The sequence below is a fragment of the Mytilus edulis genome, chromosome 1 (genome assembly GCF_963676685.1).
Source record: "Mytilus edulis chromosome 1, xbMytEdul2.2, whole genome shotgun sequence".
In the NCBI taxonomy this organism is placed as follows: domain Eukaryota; kingdom Metazoa; phylum Mollusca; class Bivalvia; order Mytilida; family Mytilidae; genus Mytilus; species Mytilus edulis.
This window is the reverse complement of record NC_092344.1, coordinates 16758836-16777911: the sequence shown is the minus strand read 5'-3', so window position 1 is coordinate 16777911 and position 19076 is coordinate 16758836. Positions and strand designations below refer to the sequence as shown.

The window sequence follows — 19076 nt, the reverse complement described above, 5'->3', positions numbered from 1 at the left end:
TTTGAATTAGAAGTGTTGGTTTCAAGTTTTGTTTCTTAGGCTTGCAACGATACCACCTAGCTTTGGTCTCTGACATATCTGACATAGACGCCAACTTGAGGTATAAGAATCTCTTGAAAATCACAAATATTTTTTTCAGGAATAGTATTAGTATATTAGTATATTTGACCTTTAATGATTAACTTTTTACAAATTGTGACATGGATGGAGATTTGTCTCATTGGCACTCATACCACATCTTCTTAGATCTTTAACATACACATGCGCAGGTTATTTCGCCAACTTCACATTTGTTAATACCACTTTTAACTTTTTAAGATATGGAAAAATTTGACGAGTTGGATGCTGTTGCTGGTAACAAGGGAGAAACATTTACAAAAACACAGATTAAACCATTTGCAAATGAAACAGAAAGGTACATGTTTGATTGAATATACTATCTTAGTTTTGTCTTCAATTCATTTTCCATAGAATGCCGCAAAATACAACTCATTAAAAGGTATAACTGTTCCAGTTTAAATGTTTTATTAAATTTTCAAAGAATTAGTCCAAAACTTGAAGAAATACAGGTACTTTGCAGTTGTCTTTCTCATTTTGATCGGATATTGGTCAATATCTTGTCGTTTGTAGTTGTAATTCTATTTTTTAATTTTTTATTCGTATTTAAAAGTAAAGATAATTAATCACCTAGTAATTTATATGATTTTAGTTTAAACTTTACATGTACACGATTTATTTGTTTTACAGTTTGATTTGAAGAAATACCGACATAGCTAGATAATATAATCAATCAACTAATTGCTAACACAATTCTTTATTAATATTCTTGAATTATTATAAAAAGCAGCAAATAACATAATTACAAAATTATATGAATTTTTTTTTAATTTATCCGTGACGTCACTTTTGTGGCGTTGATACAGTCGTGGCTCTGTTGTGCTGTTTTGTGTGCTGTCTTAGGTTTTTTAAAGTGTGCGTTTTGAATAGCATGTCGAAATGTGCTATTGTATTGTTTTTACATTGCCATAAACGCGCGAGATTTAACTAGCCATTTTTCACAACTTGTCTTGTGTCAAGTCAAGAAAATGAATTGTTTTGAAAACAAAATTGTTTCCAGTTTTTTTTAGAAAGAAATAATTTGTTTTTGACCCTGAGAAAAAAAGAAATGTTTGTTTACCCTCAAATGCCACTATTCATGCTTTATGTAATGCTAAAATTGAAAGATTAGAAAAAAAACAATGTTTTCGCCTTGACGCCTAAAAATAGAAATTTTTTCGTCAAAGGCGACAAAAAAAATTATCCGGAAAAAAATCCATACCCCAAAAAAATTCAAATAGTTGCTGCCTTAGTATTACAAATATGCAGAGTATTATCTTTATGGTCCAAAAATATTAGGATATACATGCTAATTTTTTTCGATTCATGTTACAGACACTGGTCATACAATAGAATAGACACCTCTCAAATAATTATATATTAATTAGAAACAATTGAACAAAAATACAAAAAAATATAGGGTATGCTTTCTTGATAAAAATACAACACCGAAAATTTCAGCTGATATATTATGTCACTTGTGACCTTTTTCGTTTTTTCTAAATGATTATTCTGTTGTAGTAACTCTGGACAAGGTAAAGTATCCAAAGAACATTTGAAACAAGCAGAATACCCATTCAGTTCTGGGATAGCAGTTATTATCAATAACATTATATTTGATAAAAGATTGAACTTTGGGGATCGTAGAGGAAGTGATGTGGATGCTTCATCTTTACTCCAAAGATTCCTTGAATTTGGTTTCGATAGTGACCTTTTGAATGATGTCACAAAGAAAGAAATGGATACAAAATTTAATGAGAGTAAGACGTAAAGAATTTTAAAGCTTCCATGTGAATTTTTAAACCAGAGTTATAAACATTTTTGTTACAGAATCATATTAGCGACACACGTTTTTATATTTCTATATAACGCAATCCTTACGAATAAAAGCACACCTTTGCGTTATATAACACACATATTTGCGAAACAGCGCATACCTCTGCGTATCAAAGGAAGCCGCTATCATAAATGGAGGAGACTGCATGTTTAAAAATATTTTTTTTTTTTTAACTATTTCAAAGTAAAATGCATGAGTGTTTACAGATATCGTGGCATTATAATGAGCCGGAGAAGTCATGCGTATATACATTAAAAATAAGTTGAGAAAATTTACGTTATTACAAAGGAAATAAAAAAAAATCAATTCTATTAATGTGTCTGAATTTGAATATAATTCCGAAGCAAACGCGCGTTTGAGCATTGAGTAAGATTGATTTGACCCTTAAAAATGTTACCCAATTAAAATAAATACATATTCTCATATGACATTTTTTTATCATTATTTTTAATCTACCTTCAAATTGTTACCCAATCTTCGTTAATGCTGGGTCTTCAACGCAGCGAGAAAATCCCGTAACCGGAGGTTGTCCTCAGCTGGCCCCTAAATGAAATTGTGTACCAGTTCAGTGAAAATGAACGTCATACTAAACTCGAAAACATATAGAGGAGAGGCGAAAGATACCAGCATGACCAGAGGGACAGTCAAACACATTAATAAACTGAAACTAAAACCTATGACTAATAAAGGCCAGAGGCTTCTGACTTGAGAAAGGCGCACAATTGCGGCGGGGTTAAACATGCTTTGTGTGATTACCCTCCCCTATATATAGAGCCGTCATGGAAACAAATAGCAATAAACGCAATAAAACTCATTCTAAAAAAAGTCCGGGTCTTATGTCGGAGTAGATAACAAAATAAACTGAATAAAATGACAACGATACATGAACAAACATACGACTACTAATAGTAACTGACATGCCATCTCCATATCTCAATTGAACTGATTGATATATTATGTCTCCATCATATGAAAATTAAGTACAATACCTCCCGTTAGAGGTTTAGTATTATACCATCATAAAATATATGAGAAGAACATAACACGTATTATGGCAACAACTGGTCTTAAAATAGATGTGTTTATTTCCGATGCGAAGACCCTATGAGTGAATCAATATGAATACCAACATATGCAATCCTTAATGACTTCACAACTTTCAAATAAATCTGTTTAAATGTTTGGTTAGCTTTTTAGGTGAATGCCGACATTATTGGTCATGTGGTGGTCATGTTTATAAATTAACTGTTTGCAAAAGTATGAATTATCCGAAATACTTAGGATTTTTCTTACCAAAGGCATATTTTACCTTATCTGGAATTTGATAACTATTTACACCACTGGGTCGATGCCACTGTTGGTTGTCGTCCCCGAAGTTATCACCAGCCCAGTAGTCAGCACTTTGATGTTGACATGCATATCAACTGTATGGTAATTTCTATAAATTTATTGTTGAAAAAGTATAAATTATTGGAATTACTAAGGATTCGTTTTTGAATTTTGGGTTACAATACTCATAATTAATTAATTCTTTATAAGTTTATATGTTGACAAAACATTAACCAGCAATTATGTCTCATCTGTTCTCCCAAAATTTGATCGAACAGACATTTAAATAATAAATCATTAATAAAGAAGAACCAAATTTGCTAAAAATCATTTATGTTAGGCACTTTTTCAGTTATAATTGTTATAAGATCTGGCGGAAGACGTGGATACCTGAGACAATTCATTGCTTAAAAGAGCAAATTTCATTTTATGTTGAAACTACAAGACCATTTCTAATTGTCTGTGCATTGATTAAAAGAGACTATCTTTTATATAAATTATAATATCAAACTGATCAGGTTGTATATGTTGGTAGGAATTCTTTTCATGCCCTTATGTACTTTATTTGACTTTGTAGTTTTTAAAACAATAACCTAATGGTAAGTCTTTTGACAAGATACGCGAGTCTGACGTACCACACTAAATGCCTGGGGCCGGTTGTTCAACTTGTCGTTAACTTAACGGTAGCGTTAGCCTTAACGTGTCGTTAAAAAGTTAAACGTGGCGTTACTTAACGGAAGGTTAAAAAGCTGTTGTTCAAGTTGATTTAACGGTAGCGTTAGCTAACGTGACCGTTAACAAATCTTAACCTGTCGTTAAATTTTAACTATGGTTTAGAGGCTATTTTAGTTACCCATAATTCAGATTTTCTGAACTTCCCCCATAAACAAATATGGCCGACTTGCCTTCTGCTAGTGCATGCAATCAGTCTAATGTTAAGAAAACAAGGGAAAGAAAGCCAAATTTTTCGGAAACAGAGATAAATCTTCTCCAAGATGAGGTAGAAAAAAATTATGCAGTCATTAATGACAAATTTGGAAGTTCTTTGACAAATAAAAGAAAAACAGCAGTCTGGGGAAGAATTTCAATGATGGTGTCTTCTCTTGGTGTTGCCCATAGGTCAGCCAAGGAGTGTAAAGATAAATGGGGCAACACCAAGAAAGAGGCAAAGAAGATCTTTTCTGTCAACAAGAGAGACCAGGGGAAAACAGGTGGTGGACTTTGATTAAATCACCAACACGCCAATTTCGCCTCGAATGCATGAAGTCGTGGTTTTTAACCCAATGCCGGTCGAACCAAAACCTTAAGAATTGTTATTTGCTGCTTCTCTGCAAAGCAAGCGATAACAAGGAGTAAACACAGAAAGGTCGTACGGAGTCAGAATAATGTGTTCAGCTAGGATGACAAGTGTTCCTGCGGACTGTTACCTTGTAATCTAGAAAAGCCTGGCCCAGCGTTTCGGTCTTGCACAAAGCATAATACATACTCATATTATACTAACATGTTCTAGTCCTGATAAAATATTGGATTTGACGCTAGAATTTAAACACCCGTCATTATCATTTTTTATTATGTTTTTAAAAGCATGTTGGTAAAAAGCATTTTGGAAATAACATTCTATGTGCTTTATTTCTGCTCCGACATATAATGTTACCAATATTGTTGCTTTCATCATTCTAGTATTCAATATGTAAACATATTATCCTTTTTTTTTTAATTTCATGCAGACAGGATACCATGTGTACAATTAATATCATATATTTTCGATGAATAACCTTCTGTAATCCTTAAAATTATCAAAAGAGAGACAAAAGATACCTGAGGGATATTCAAACTCATAAGTCGAAAAGATTCTAATTCGATAACTATGTAATGTTATTCTTGCAGTTATAGAAGACAAGAAGAGTCTAAAGACTACAGACTGTCTGATTGTAGTGTTGTTGACACATGGTAATGAGGACAGTGTGTTTATGACAGATGGGGATGTTAAGATAAAAAATGTGATGGAATACTTCAATGCAACGAACTGTCCTGAACTTCATCTGAAACCAAAAGTTTTCATATTTCAGGTAAGATAAGTTAATCACAGATTTCCCCTGTAAATGAGAAACGGTAGAAGAGCAAATATTTGTTTTATCGGCAGTACGAGCTTAATATTTTGGGGTTTTTTTTATAAATAAACTAGATATGTGGAAACTAATCGTGCTTTTTAAAGGTTTTTTTCCACAGTTGATCCAGAAATATTATTGTTTTAAAGTATAAAGCTTAATGGCATTGTTTAATTTTTTGTATTTCTTATTATTTCGTTCTAAATAATTGAATCTTTGTCATTAGCAAAGCATCGACAAATGACATCAGAGATATTAGCCTGTATTTAGTTCGTCATACACCCGTTTCGATAACATACTACTTATGCCACTTCAGTGAAAAAAAGTAAAATCACAAAAATACTGAACTCAGAGGAAAATCCAATCGGAAAGTCCATAATCACATGGCAAAATCAAATGACAAAACACATAAAAAACGAATGGCCAAGAACTGTTATATTCCTGACTTGGTACAGGCATTTTCAAATGTAGAAAATGGTGGATTAAACCTGGTTTTAAAGCGCTAAACCTCTCACTTTGATGACAGTCTCATCAAATTCCGTTATATTTACAATGATGCGTGAACTTAACAGACATAATAAATAAAATAGTCAAAATATGGGTACAGCAGTCATCATCGTGTAACAATTTTAAAAGGAACAATTTAACAGAACACAAAAATCATCTATCTACAAACACATTCATTGATTCGCGTGTCTGACGTCAGAGAATTTTATACGTCACATAAATTTGTCGTTCAATGTATATACAAACAATTTGAAAATTTCACATGGGCAATGTTAGCATACAGGGTTCAAAAATCAAAGTATGTAAGAATTAATTTCAGAAATAGACCGAGATTTAAATTGGTCCATTTTTTCTAATTCATAATACACTGGTGGTAAGCGGATGGTCGTAACTAAAAGTTACGACCATCTGAATATTGGAGACAACTCTAGGGATAAGTTTTTCTTTTCCGATTTTCGTACAGTTAAAGGTTCATTTGAGTCAAACCGCTTGTCTCCTATACACATATCATGAGTGCGTTGTTATTGAAAACAAATTTGACCCATAAAATCATTCCAATTTTCGTAAAATACTCATTCAAAAATTCGAGCATGATGGTCGTAACTTTAACTTGTGATGGTCGTAATGTCAACTATAGTATTTTGGATGATGGTCGTAACCGACACAAGATGTTTGTAACTTTGAAAGATGACCGTAACTCAAGTATTTAGACGAACTTTTATCAAACTATTTTTAAAGTACTGTGCACATGCATAACCATGTTAATAAACTCAGCTGTTGTATAAAGTTTACTACAAAAAATATTATTTCATTTGTTACTCTGATAATGGTATGCAGAAATTAAGTTAAAGAATTATTAAACATTCATTTTTGATATGTTCCAAACGACAATCATTTAGGAGAAACAGTGAAATCTAATCAACTCGCATTAAGCCAAATAGTATGTTAGGGTTGAGTATTAATATATTTTTTACTGTACGTTAAGGCATAACATTGTTGAATATTTGCTTTCAGATTTTTTTTTATTTACGACTTTTTATTACCTGCAATCATGTCGGCAGATGAAATTATTGAACGTACAATTTTGAACAATCTTCTTTAATTTTTAATCAGCTATTGCAGCTTTTATAAACCATTGGCTTTCAAATATTCGGCTTTTGGTGAATCATGATTAATGAAAATCCACTAATGCCTGGTGTTTTTAACGTGTTGTCTTTATTTTTTATCGATTGCATGACGATCTTGCGGTATATCATAGATATTTGTTCTAAGTATTGGTTCAGAATAAAAACTTAATCCATGGTGTCGCACTAAACATTGTGTAAACCTAGAAAGTATGAATAAGGTTGATATATATTTTACAATGCTACACGCGTTGAATTTAAGAGTAAGATCAAATATTAGTAGTTTGTAGACAGGCTTGTAGCCAGGATAATATTACAAGGTAGAACTTTATGTACTGCGGCAAATATTACATACATATGCAGGTATATATTTTACAATGCTACACGCTTTGAATTTAAGAGTAAGATAAAATATTAGTAGTTTATAGCCAGCCTTGTAGCTAGGATAATATTACAAGGTAGAACTAAATGTACTGCGGCAACTATCACATACATATATATGCAGGTTGAAAATAATGTTTATGGTATATGTTTATATTGTATGAATGTACTCAGACCAGCACGCTGAGTTGAGGCATAAAGTTCTATCTTTTAAATATTATCCTGGCTTCAAGCTATGTATGAATACTTTTTACTGAAGTCCTTTTGCTGAAATTCAAAAAAATACATTATCATCAGCATATAGTAAACAATGTAAATTGCTAACCCCTTTAACATTCTTTAGAAAGAAGTTTATGGATCCATACTGTGAAGGAATTTTTTTACTCGTGTAGTAATTTTGACTCTAAATATTCCTCCTCTAGTAGTGGAAAGATGATCCCAAATTGTCAAGCCTGTGCCAGTATCTGATCATAGACTTTGCAATGTCAAAATACAAAGTGAATCTACCGAGTTAAGAAAGATTGGCAAAATGTGTTGCTCTTTTGGTAACACCAAGTAAATGTTTACAAAATTCAATGCGTAGTCTTTCTGAAAGAATCTTGGGATAAGCCTGATCTACATCTGAGTTATAGATTTTTTTTAATTTTTTTTTTGAAAGGGTTGAAATATCCCCAAATTTTAGTACTATATAAGAGAATAGGTTTTATTGTATGCTCAAAAACATGAAGGCTGTTTTTTAAACTTGGATTCAGTGACAGAAAGTCATTGCGTAGCTTATGGTATGCTTTTAACGCCTTATTATACAATTCTCTCTGAGCGAAGGAAAAAAATCCAGATGCACTAAAAGTTATTCCTTAATATTTACAATGATAAGCACAATCAATAACTCTGTTATTAAAATAAAAATCATGTTTGATATGTCTGCCTGTCTTGCCTGTACAAGCACCTTGGTGTTAATGGGATTAATTTTCAAACACCGATCTTAATCCATCAAGTTTACTTTGAAGTCCTTTTGGTGAAGTTGAAAAAATGGCAATATCATCAGCATATATATATTAAAGAATAAACTGGTCGTGAATAAACAACAGCTGGATCAGGGGGACTTTAAACACAATCAGGAAGTTCATTTTTAAAAATTTTAAACAAATTTTGACTCAAATTATCTCCCTGTTTTACTCCAACTTTAGTTCTAAAGAGATCTCTTACCATACTCTTTAACTATATCCAATAGCTTAAGTGTTATCCCTGGGAGAATGACAGTATCAAAAGCCTTCTTGAAATCAACAAAGCAGGCAAACACTCTACCTTCTTTTGTATTACAATACTTATTAATACTAGTTTTTAGAATGAACCAGTCCTATGGTCAGATGGTCGTGTTTTTTTTTTTTTTTTTTTTTTTGGTAAACCCAATTTGGCTATCATCAATGATATGATATTTATCTAAGAATTTACAAAGACGTGTATCAAGTATATCTTATTAAATAAGCTTCCTCAATGAATCAGTAATTGTAATTCCTCGATAGTTATTAAGATTGGATGCATCATTCCCTTTATAAATTGGGAATAAAAAACCTGTGGTCTAGAGTTCATGGTATTTTCCATAAGAATGACAAAGATGTATAGCGGATAGCATGGTACCAATAGGCGTATTCAGAATTTTCTAAAACCACGGGTAATAATTATACCTGAACTTCGAAATTGCACCTTATAATCAGCTTGACTTTCTGTTATGCGGGAAAGAGGGGGAAAGCGCAGACTAAGGCAGTTGCCTCCCCTTTCCCGTTGAAGGGTTCATGTGTTGTTGGTTTCTGTTTTACATATCTGTGTTTCTATTTTAACTACAACAGTTTGGGGGACTGTCGTTCGCGTTCTTTCGAGGCCTCCTGGTGAATAAAACAAAGATGTCTATATATGTTTATTTCGAGTCCAACCATACGAGTAAATTAATCAAATACATAAATATGAAATAAAAGAGTTTGATTCTTAAAATGAACTTGAATTAACAATTATCAAAATACTTTATCAATTAATTAAAATAGTTTATCATTATATGTATGGTAACTTTAATAAAGAAAGATTTCTGTTATAATTTTCTTACATTAAAACATTGCTAAGGTTACGTTTAATTTTCCATTTAACAAAAATTATAAGTTTACGAACCTGGTGAATAAAACAAAGATGTCTATATATGTTTATTTCGAGTCCAACCATACGAGTAAATCAATGTTTGATTCCTTAGGGTTTCCTATTTTAAACCCTAAGAACACGTGCTGGTTGGACTTGTTTTATTCACCAATCAAAATGACTTTTAGAATACTTATTTTTATAAGGACAGTTTCTATTGGTTAGATCTCTTTTTATCTAATTTACGTTTTTACATAATTTGGGGTTACTATTTTTAATTACTTAATACTTTGTTTTTACGACCATTAGGGAAATCCGATTATTTGGTTAGATAGAATTCTGGGTGAACAATAGAAAAGAATTAGATATATTTGCTAAAGGAAATACTTCTAAGAGTTTAAGCTGTCAAACCTTATTTATGTCGATAAGTGTCAAATAGGAAGAATTTCACACTATTACAAAAGTTACATAACATTATAGACTTTCTAACTATATCTTTTTATACAAAAAGCTTTATACAAGAATTAGTTATTTTCTACTATTACAAAGAAGATTCACTTAGTTTTATATGAAATATTAAAATTTATTTCTTGTAATATTTTACCTCATTTTACCTTCATTATATATCCCTGTTGTTCGAAGAAATTGCTCCGCAATTTTATATTCGAATTTATTTCTTTTAAAACTTGTTTAAATTTTAAAAACTTCTCTTTTTTTTATTAATATTTTCTTAATTGGATTTGACTATTTGACTTTGTGGCTTATGATCAGTTTATATTAGATGTTTTGGTTATACAAGTTGTCATGACCAAGATGACTCATTGCATTTTAGATATTCTTATTCTATATTTTTTTTATTTATAAAACAATTTTATTCTTTAATATTTTACATTTTTCGATCTCTTCATTCTGTATTTTAGGAGCATTGGTGCTTTTTTTTCATTATTATTATCGTTTCTCTACAACTTATATGTGGTAAGCCCGCTTTTCTTGGTAGTCTGCTCGAACTCCAAACATACCCGAGTCATTTCCTCTCTCTGGAGTATGCTCATTTTCCGGGGTACTTTGCTCCGACTCCAGAACTACCGCAAGTCATACCCTCATTTTCTTTTATATTTCTTTAGTTGGATTTGTTGTTTGTTTTATAATGGATAGTTTTCTAAAACATTTGATTACAGTTAAGATTTTGCATTATGGTTAATGATTTGCTTATGCTAGAATACATTATGTTTGCTATAATCAAGGTTTTACATGATGACTAGCTAGGTCAACACATTTAGCACTTAATTAATTAGGACGTCAACTATTAATTCTTATGATTAAACTAACATTAAATTCTTACATACGGGAACCTTAAAACATATGTTCTACTCAACATTTTATCGTAATCGCTATAGATCCATTAAAATCTTTCACAATCAACCAACATTTTATTCTTTTTTACACGTGCATTTCTCTTTAAATTTCTCTTTATTTATTCATCTATATTTATTCCTTATAGGACCTTAATTTGCATTACCTCCTCGGCATTTTCTACTGTTTTAAGTCTTTAAACAACCAACCTCTTTTTACAGATTCTTTTTATGTACTTTTATCTTTTGAAGGTTAAAGTTTTAGGCATTATTTTATGATTCTCATATAAACAAGGGTATTTCTTTCTATACTCTTTAACGTTAAATGAATTTGAATCGCCTGAACGTTAACTTCTCAGATATTGCATTTTAATGCTACTTTTTGAATTTTCTATTTAGTAAACAATTTAAATATTTTACTTCTCATCTCATATTTCTTTGTTTTCTTTTACATCAGATCATCATCATTTTAGTTTCTTATTTGCCATTTACAGTCTTCCAAATTAAATATTTTACTTTTATATCAATTCTTTTTTTTATATATTTTTGCACTTGAATATAATAAGTCATATTTATCTCAATTTAGACATTTCTTATCACATTTAGCTTTATCAATGCCTCAATATTTAATGTAAACTAATTCTTACTTTCTTTCAACTTTCTCTTAACTTTTATTTTATTTACTTGCTATTTTATCTAACTTGATCTATTTTAATTTTATTTTAAACTTTTTTCCTATTTAATTTATTTTTAACATTGATCTTTAACTTACTTGCTATTTAAGAACCATTTTTTTTAACAATAGAACTTATATACAATATATACACAAAGAGTGAAACAATATAGTCCATTTTAAATCCCACTGTTCAGAATCAGTGTCCAAATTAAGCTCCGCAATGTTCCATATTTCTACGTTCTCCATTCTGCGTACTTCTTTTTCCTTTCTCCGTTCTGCATGCCCCATTTCCATTCTCCTGTTTCCTTTCTCCACTTTCCTTTATCGATTCTCCTGTCTCCGTTCTTTGTTCTCCTTTCTCCGTTTTAAATGCTCCATCTCTATTCTCCTGTCTCCTGTCTCCATTTTCCTTTATCGATTCTCCTTTCTCCGTACTACTTTCTACTTTATCCTTTAGAATATATTTAACACACTTATTTTCTTTTCGAATTTCAAATACACTATTCTTCGGGAAACTACTCGCTTTACGGGTACCATGGATCTTTCCACTTGCCTCCACCATTTCTGTTATGCGGGAAAGAGGGGGAAAGCACAGACTAAGGCAGTTGCCTCCCCTTTCCCGTTGAAGGGTGTTTGTATTGTTGGTTTGCTGTTTACATGTTTCTGTACAGTATTTGAACTACGACAATTTGGGGGACTGTCGTTCGCGTTCTTTCGAGGCCTCCTGGTGAATAAAACAAAGATGTCTATATATGTTTATTTCGAGTCCAACCATACGAGTAAATTAATCAAATACATAAATATGAAATAAAAGAGTTTGATTCTTAAAATGAACTTGAATTAACAATTATCAAAATACTTTATCAATTAATTAAAATAGTTTATCATTATATGTATGGTAACTTTAATAAAGAAAGATTTCTGTTATAATTTTCTTACATTAAAACATTGCTAAGGTTACGTTTAATTTTCCATTTAACAAAAATTATAAGTTTACGAACCTGGTGAATAAAACAAAGATGTCTATATATGTTTATTTCGAGTCCAACCATACGAGTAAATCAATGTTTGATTCCTTAGGGTTTCCTATTTTAAACCCTAAGAACACGTGCTGGTTGGACTTGTTTTATTCACCAATCAAAATGACTTTTAGAATACTTATTTTTATAAGGACAGTTTCTATTGGTTAGATCTCTTTTTATCTAATTTACGTTTTTACATAATTTGGGGTTACTATTTTTAATTACTTAATACTTTGTTTTTACGACCATTAGGGAAATCCGATTATTTGGTTAGATAGAATTCTGGGTGAACAATAGAAAAGAATTAGATATATTTGCTAAAGGAAATACTTCTAAGAGTTTAAGCTGTCAAACCTTATTTATGTCGATAAGTGTCAAATAGGAAGAATTTCACACTATTACAAAAGTTACATAACATTATAGACTTTCTAACTATATCTTTTTATACAAAAAGCTTTATACAAGAATTAGTTATTTTCTACTATTACAAAGAAGATTCACTTAGTTTTATATGAAATATTAAAATTTATTTCTTGTAATATTTTACCTCATTTTACCTTCATTATATATATACCAAATGACATTACGACTTCTCAAAATCCAAGCTAAGAATAAGATGTATGTTCTTTAATTCGATTACGGACCTGCGCATTCGCAGATATGGTCTTGTCTCGATATCGACTCCCATAACATTATTTTGATTCCTTACTTATGCTCTTTCGACTTAAAGTATGAATTTTAAATTGTATATTTTTCTTTTAGATTCCACCTAGTAGGTACATACTAGGTTTTAAAAAGTTTATCTTTTCAATACATGCAAAATATATGAAAATAAATCAGGATACTGTTATTTCATGATGTCAAATTTGTTAAAAGCGCCTTTTCTTAATTCGTAACTAAGAATGATCATAACTAAAGCTGTGTTTTAAAATGAATTCTCCACTTTTGAGAAATTTATATTGTTATTAAACTTAACCGCTTATAATTAGTTGCCTCTTGGTTGATTTTATACATTATATTTTAAGTAACAGTGACTGGTCATTTCATTTTGTATTGTTTGGTTTTTTTCTTTCGATTCGTTCCAATTTTCTTTCCTTTTGCACTTTACATGTATCCCTCTCTTCACCCCTTTTAGTTTTTATCATTTAGTGAAATCAACTTCACAAACATATCATATAATATATTCATATAACAAAAGACACGTTTAAAACTCTTACCTTGTCTTATTCGGTCCTATTTAATAAAGAGTTACGACCATCACAATTTTAAGTTACGACCATCCTGAACATTTTTGTTTTTTTAGTTACGACCATCATGCTCGAATTATTGAATGATCCTTTTACAAAAATTGGAATGTTTTTATGTATCAAATTTTGTTTCAATATCAACGCACTGACGATTAGTATGTAAGAGACAAGCGGTTCGACTGAAACATTTTTTTACTGCACGAAAATCGGAAAAGAAAAAATTATCCCTAGAGTTGTCTCCCATCTTCGGATGGTCGTAACTTTAAGTTACGACCATCCGCTTACCACCAGTGATAATAGAGATATATCATAATGACATATAATAGAACAATACCATATTGACGGGATCTTTTAAAGTAAAGAGTCAGTTATAAGAACCAAAGAAACACAAAAAGTCGCATAAACAAAACACACCAGCAAAAAATGAAAGATAATATAAACACATTGACGGGATGTTTAAGTACCGAGCCACGTTAAAAACGAATATCACATAAAACAATCCAATAGTAAAAGTAATATTAATAATAGAACAAAGAGAAATGAAAGAACAATATAACACGTTGTTAAGATGATAAACAACATCAGTACGCAGAATATATACATCAAGACCATCATGTATTATTTGTGAAGTTGACACGGAATATTTATCAACAAGGTATTGGTACCTTCCGATGAACTTTTTTATAAAATGGACGAGACGTTCTTTGACATACCCCTGGTTCATCAACTTACTACTCAGACACTGATGACATTTTACAAAGTCTGAGTAGGAGCTGAAAGCTCTTGAATATCGAATAAATTGGGAAATATATATCCCATATGCAGGTGAAGCAGTTTCATTATCGAAATAGAAACGACGCAAAACAACACTAAAGACTGAAATTTCAACAAAAGTTAAGATACATTCGTATGCGTTTAAAATTTTTAAAACAGTTTATATTAGGTTTTTCAGTTAGGTCTAACTAGTTTATTGTTCTCATCATTGTTTTTTTAGTGCATTATTGTATTTATGTTCCATAAATGGCGTTTTTGTCTTCACTTTTTTAAGGTAAGGTTGTAGTTTTTTTACGATACTTTTACATGTGATTATATTTCACTGTTGAACTTATTCAATCAATTCAAAACAACACTTTTTTTTTTACTATTGCATATAATAAATTTATCGTTTGCCCAAAAAATTAGGCCTGTAGAGGATCCGATCTTGGAAGTGGTGTAGAACGGAAAGTTATACGAAATAGAGATCCAAACCAGGCAGATGCTATGGCTTCATATGTGGAGTATGACGAGGAATTCGGAGAAATAATAAGTATTCCGAATGAAGCAGATTTCCTAGCAGTGTATTCTACTTCTACTGGTTAGTGTAGTATATCAATGGTCGCATTGGTAAATCTTATATTAACCAATTCTCACCATTTAGCTTATTCTATTTATGTATGCTTATCATCTTCGATTCTTGAACATTTACTCAATTAGTATTTTACTTACATATAGCAAAAGTAAACTATACAATTAAATCATACAGAGTGCATATACTAACTTCATGACTTATAATTGGAACATTGAAGTAAGAAAGTCTAGAAAAGATCACACAACAAAACCCTAAATCAAAATGATATCATTGTCTCATTTCATAGCAGTGGTCGAATTTAAGCTTTTTTGTGTACTGGCCAGCCGGACCAGTGGACTGAAAACTCTACTGGTCCGGCTCCAAATCTACTGGTCCTGCAAAACCAACCTTTTGAAAACGTTTTGATTTAAAGTTTGAATAATTTTCCCTGCCTTGGATTCCTCGGGTGCCTTCCTGTCTTTTATTGCCGTAGATTTTTTTATGCTGTTCTGATTGCTCATGAGCAAGTACAGAATCCAATCTGAAATTTGACGATCAAGTTACGAAAATGCATTTCCTATCTAGGTCTGTCACTGCAAATTTTTCACATATTGTACAGTTCATTAAATTCCGATCTACTATATAATGCAACCATTCACGATCTTTTTCCCATGATTTTTGGTATTTGCGTTTCCTTTTGTCACTTTCGTTTACTTTATTTCGATCTTCCTTTTGATTTTCAGTTATCTTAATTTTTTTGTCCGGCGGTTTAACTCCTTCCAAACATTTCCACATTTTATATTGTTGTGAAGGACGCTCACCCGAGATATTAATTAACTTGATCAATTGTAATACCCCCAATACCGTGTAATTGATTTCACAGGTAAATTGTTTTGTAAACAAACGGAGATTGCGATGCAATCAGTGATTTTTATCGACAAATTTCTACTGGTCCGCCGGACCACCAGCTGACAAAATCTACTGGTCCGACGCAAATTTTACAAGTCCCGGACTACCGGACTAGCGCTAATTTCGACCCCTGTTTCATAGAGACATAACTTGGGAATATAAAAACGCATGTTAGCGGCGAATATTAAATTCTGCGGACGACTCAAAGTGTTTTGACATTTAAAAAAAAATGTGCAGATCAACTTTCCATTCTTGGATTTATGTTTTTTTACGAAACTTCATATAGCAAAAGTGGCACAGTTTTATCCGTAACGGATCTTCTTATAGGAAATTGCATTCTCTGTATTTTCAGAATTTGCAACCTGCATGTGATCGTTTCTTTATTTGAGCTATAATTCGTGATCTGTGTTTTTTTATATTGAACTTCATTTTCTTTTTAAAGGTTATGGATCTTTTCGAAACACAGAGACAGGGTCACCATTCGTACGTCACTTGTCAGATGAGCTCCGAGAGATGAAGAAAGGTGAAAACTTTTACAAAGTATTGACCAGAGTTAATAAAAAAGTTGGAATGGGATATAAACCAAAGCATCCAAGCTCTAGGATTGTTACTCAGATGCCTTGTTTCATTTCGCATCTTACAAAGGACTTGGTTTTCAATCAGAAAGTTTAGAAAATGCATCCACACCATAAATTAGTGCAAGAAGACTGGTCATAAATATAGAAATTTTCAATGTTTGAAATACATTTCATTTGAGATTTCAATTTCAAATTGACAGTTTCGAGTACAAGTATACCACATACGAACCATGTAATGTTCAATATATTAGCTTTGAAAAAACCCAGACCTTAACGAAAGTTGAAATATGCATGGGCTAAACATTGTTAACAAATTCCAATCTGCTTATTTAACTTGTAGGGTTGATGTATAACACCTGAATATTTGGATAAGGACACACATAATAATGGATCAATTTACCAAAGACCTTTTTAGCTCACCTGGCCAAGTGAGCTTTTCTGATCACTTTGCGTCCGTCGTCCGTCGTCGTCGTCGTCCGGCGTCGTCTGTTAACTTTTACAAAAATCTTCTCCTCTGAAACTACAAAGCCAAATTAAACCAAACTTGGCTACAATCATTATTGGGGTATTTAGTTTAAAAAAAGTGTCCGGTGACCCGGCCAACCAACCAAGATGGCCGCCATGGCTAAAAATAGAACATAGGGTCAAAATGCAGTTTTTGGCTTATAACTCAAAAACCAAAGCATTTATAGCAAATCTGAGGGGGTAAATTGTTTATCAGGTCAAGATCTATCTGCCCTGAAATTTTCAGATGAATCGGACAACCCGTTGTTGGGTTGCTTCCCCTGAATTTGTAATTTTAAGGAAATTTTACTGTTTTTGGTTATTATTTGAATATTATTATAAATAGAGATAAACTGTAGACTGCAATAATGTTCAGCAAAGTAAGATTTACAAATAAATCAACATGACCTTGATTATTTGGAATATCTACTAATTTTCACTTCTTAATACTACATTTGTATGAACATCAAGATTATTCTCCTTAAATCTGTACAGGGAAGTTTTAACTAGCTCTAATTGTATAGTTTTATTTGATATTCACCCCAATTTGTATCTAGTGTTAAATTATGTATTTATATGACATAGCTTTCTTAGTATTCCTAATTATTGGACGAATTTTATACACATAAGTAGTAAACCTAAAACGACAAAGTTATTTTTCAATTACCTGTAGATAATTTAATTTTGGATGTAACGCGTCTTCTGATTGGCTGACGTTATTTTGTTATCAGCCCATAGACATAATTTAGTCATGTGACCGTGACGTCATCAACGTTTTTTCATGGTTTTCTACGGTTTAAAATGGAATATAGAATTAAATTATAAGAAATGACTGTAATACTTTTTCTGTCTATTCGAAATAACATAAAAAATGTGGTGCACACTGTTAAATAACCCGCTACGCGCGTTATTCAGTGTGCACCAAATTTTTTATGTTATTTCTTCATAGACAGAAAAAATATTACAGTCATTCCTTAAATATTATAAAAACCGGTTTTTTTTTCATAAGTGATTATTTTCGAATGGTAAGATATTTCGCGGTGGTGTTTTGCCATGGCTTTGTTTGAACTTTTTTGTTTGTTTTTTGGCCTTGTATGTTTGTCCCTAATATTTTATTAACTGTGCATTTGCATTCAGGTATCGCAGATTAAATTTATTCGTTCATATATATAAAGTGTGTTAATTTGCGTTTTTTGATTGAGTTAAGACTTCCAATTGATATTTTATCGTGTGGTTTTCTATGTTGTGATGTTCTGCTATTATTTCAAAAAAAGGGAGAAGGTTTGGTACCGTTAAAACGTTTAATCCCGCTGCAAATGTTTGCACCTTTTCTAAGTCGGGAATCTGATGTACAGTAGTTGTCGTTTGTTAATGTAATTTATACGTGTTTCTCGTTTCTCGTTTTTTATATAGATTAGACCGTTGGTTTTCTCGTTTGAATGGTTTTACACTAGTAATTTTGGGGCCCTTCATAGCTTTTTGTTCGGTGTGAGCCAAGGCTCCGTGTTGAAGGCCGTACATTGAACTATAATGGTTTACTTTTATAAATTGTTATTTGGTTGAGAGTTGTCTCATTGGCATGCACACCACATCTTCCTATATCTAGTACATATAATTTCAATTAAATGTACCAGTAAGACATTTATCAAGTTGTGGTCACAACATTTTACAGTAAATTCTAATCAAAATAAAAAAATAACGACATCTTTTTTTCTTTTTTACTAGGTTATTTCGTTGAAATATGTCGCTATTTGTTATGATTTTGTGATAATACGAAAAAATAGAAAGATACCAATGAGATGTTCAAATTTAAATGTCAAAAACAAACAGAAAATACCATGGCACTGACGAAAAATGACGAAAAGAACACAAAGGTAAAAACTCCAGTCATGTTTAAATGAAGTGTCAACATGCAAACGTAGTTTGCAATATTCTTTTAACATCTAGAAGCATGA

General features: G+C 31.5%; 2 protein-coding genes across 4 annotated transcripts in view; both read left to right on the top strand.

Moving 5' to 3' along the window:
• Positions 1-18827, top strand: part of LOC139525095 (caspase-3-like) — a 35458-nt gene extending 16631 nt beyond the window's left edge. For all 3 annotated transcript variants that reach the window (XM_071320279.1, XM_071320286.1, XM_071320291.1), the window contains 5 exons: positions 319-415; positions 1618-1856; positions 5150-5331; positions 14986-15157; positions 16482-18827. In XM_071320279.1, the coding sequence (XP_071176380.1) occupies positions 321-415; positions 1618-1856; positions 5150-5331; positions 14986-15157; positions 16482-16711 (918 nt within the window). In that variant the 5' untranslated portion in view covers positions 319-320 and the 3' untranslated portion in view covers positions 16712-18827. The remainder of the gene's footprint in view (positions 1-318; positions 416-1617; positions 1857-5149; positions 5332-14985; positions 15158-16481) is intronic.
• LOC139525068 (caspase-3-like) overlaps positions 1-19076 on the top strand; it is a 108335-nt gene that overhangs the window by 10245 nt on the left and 79014 nt on the right. The gene's annotated exons all lie outside the window — the stretch shown is intronic.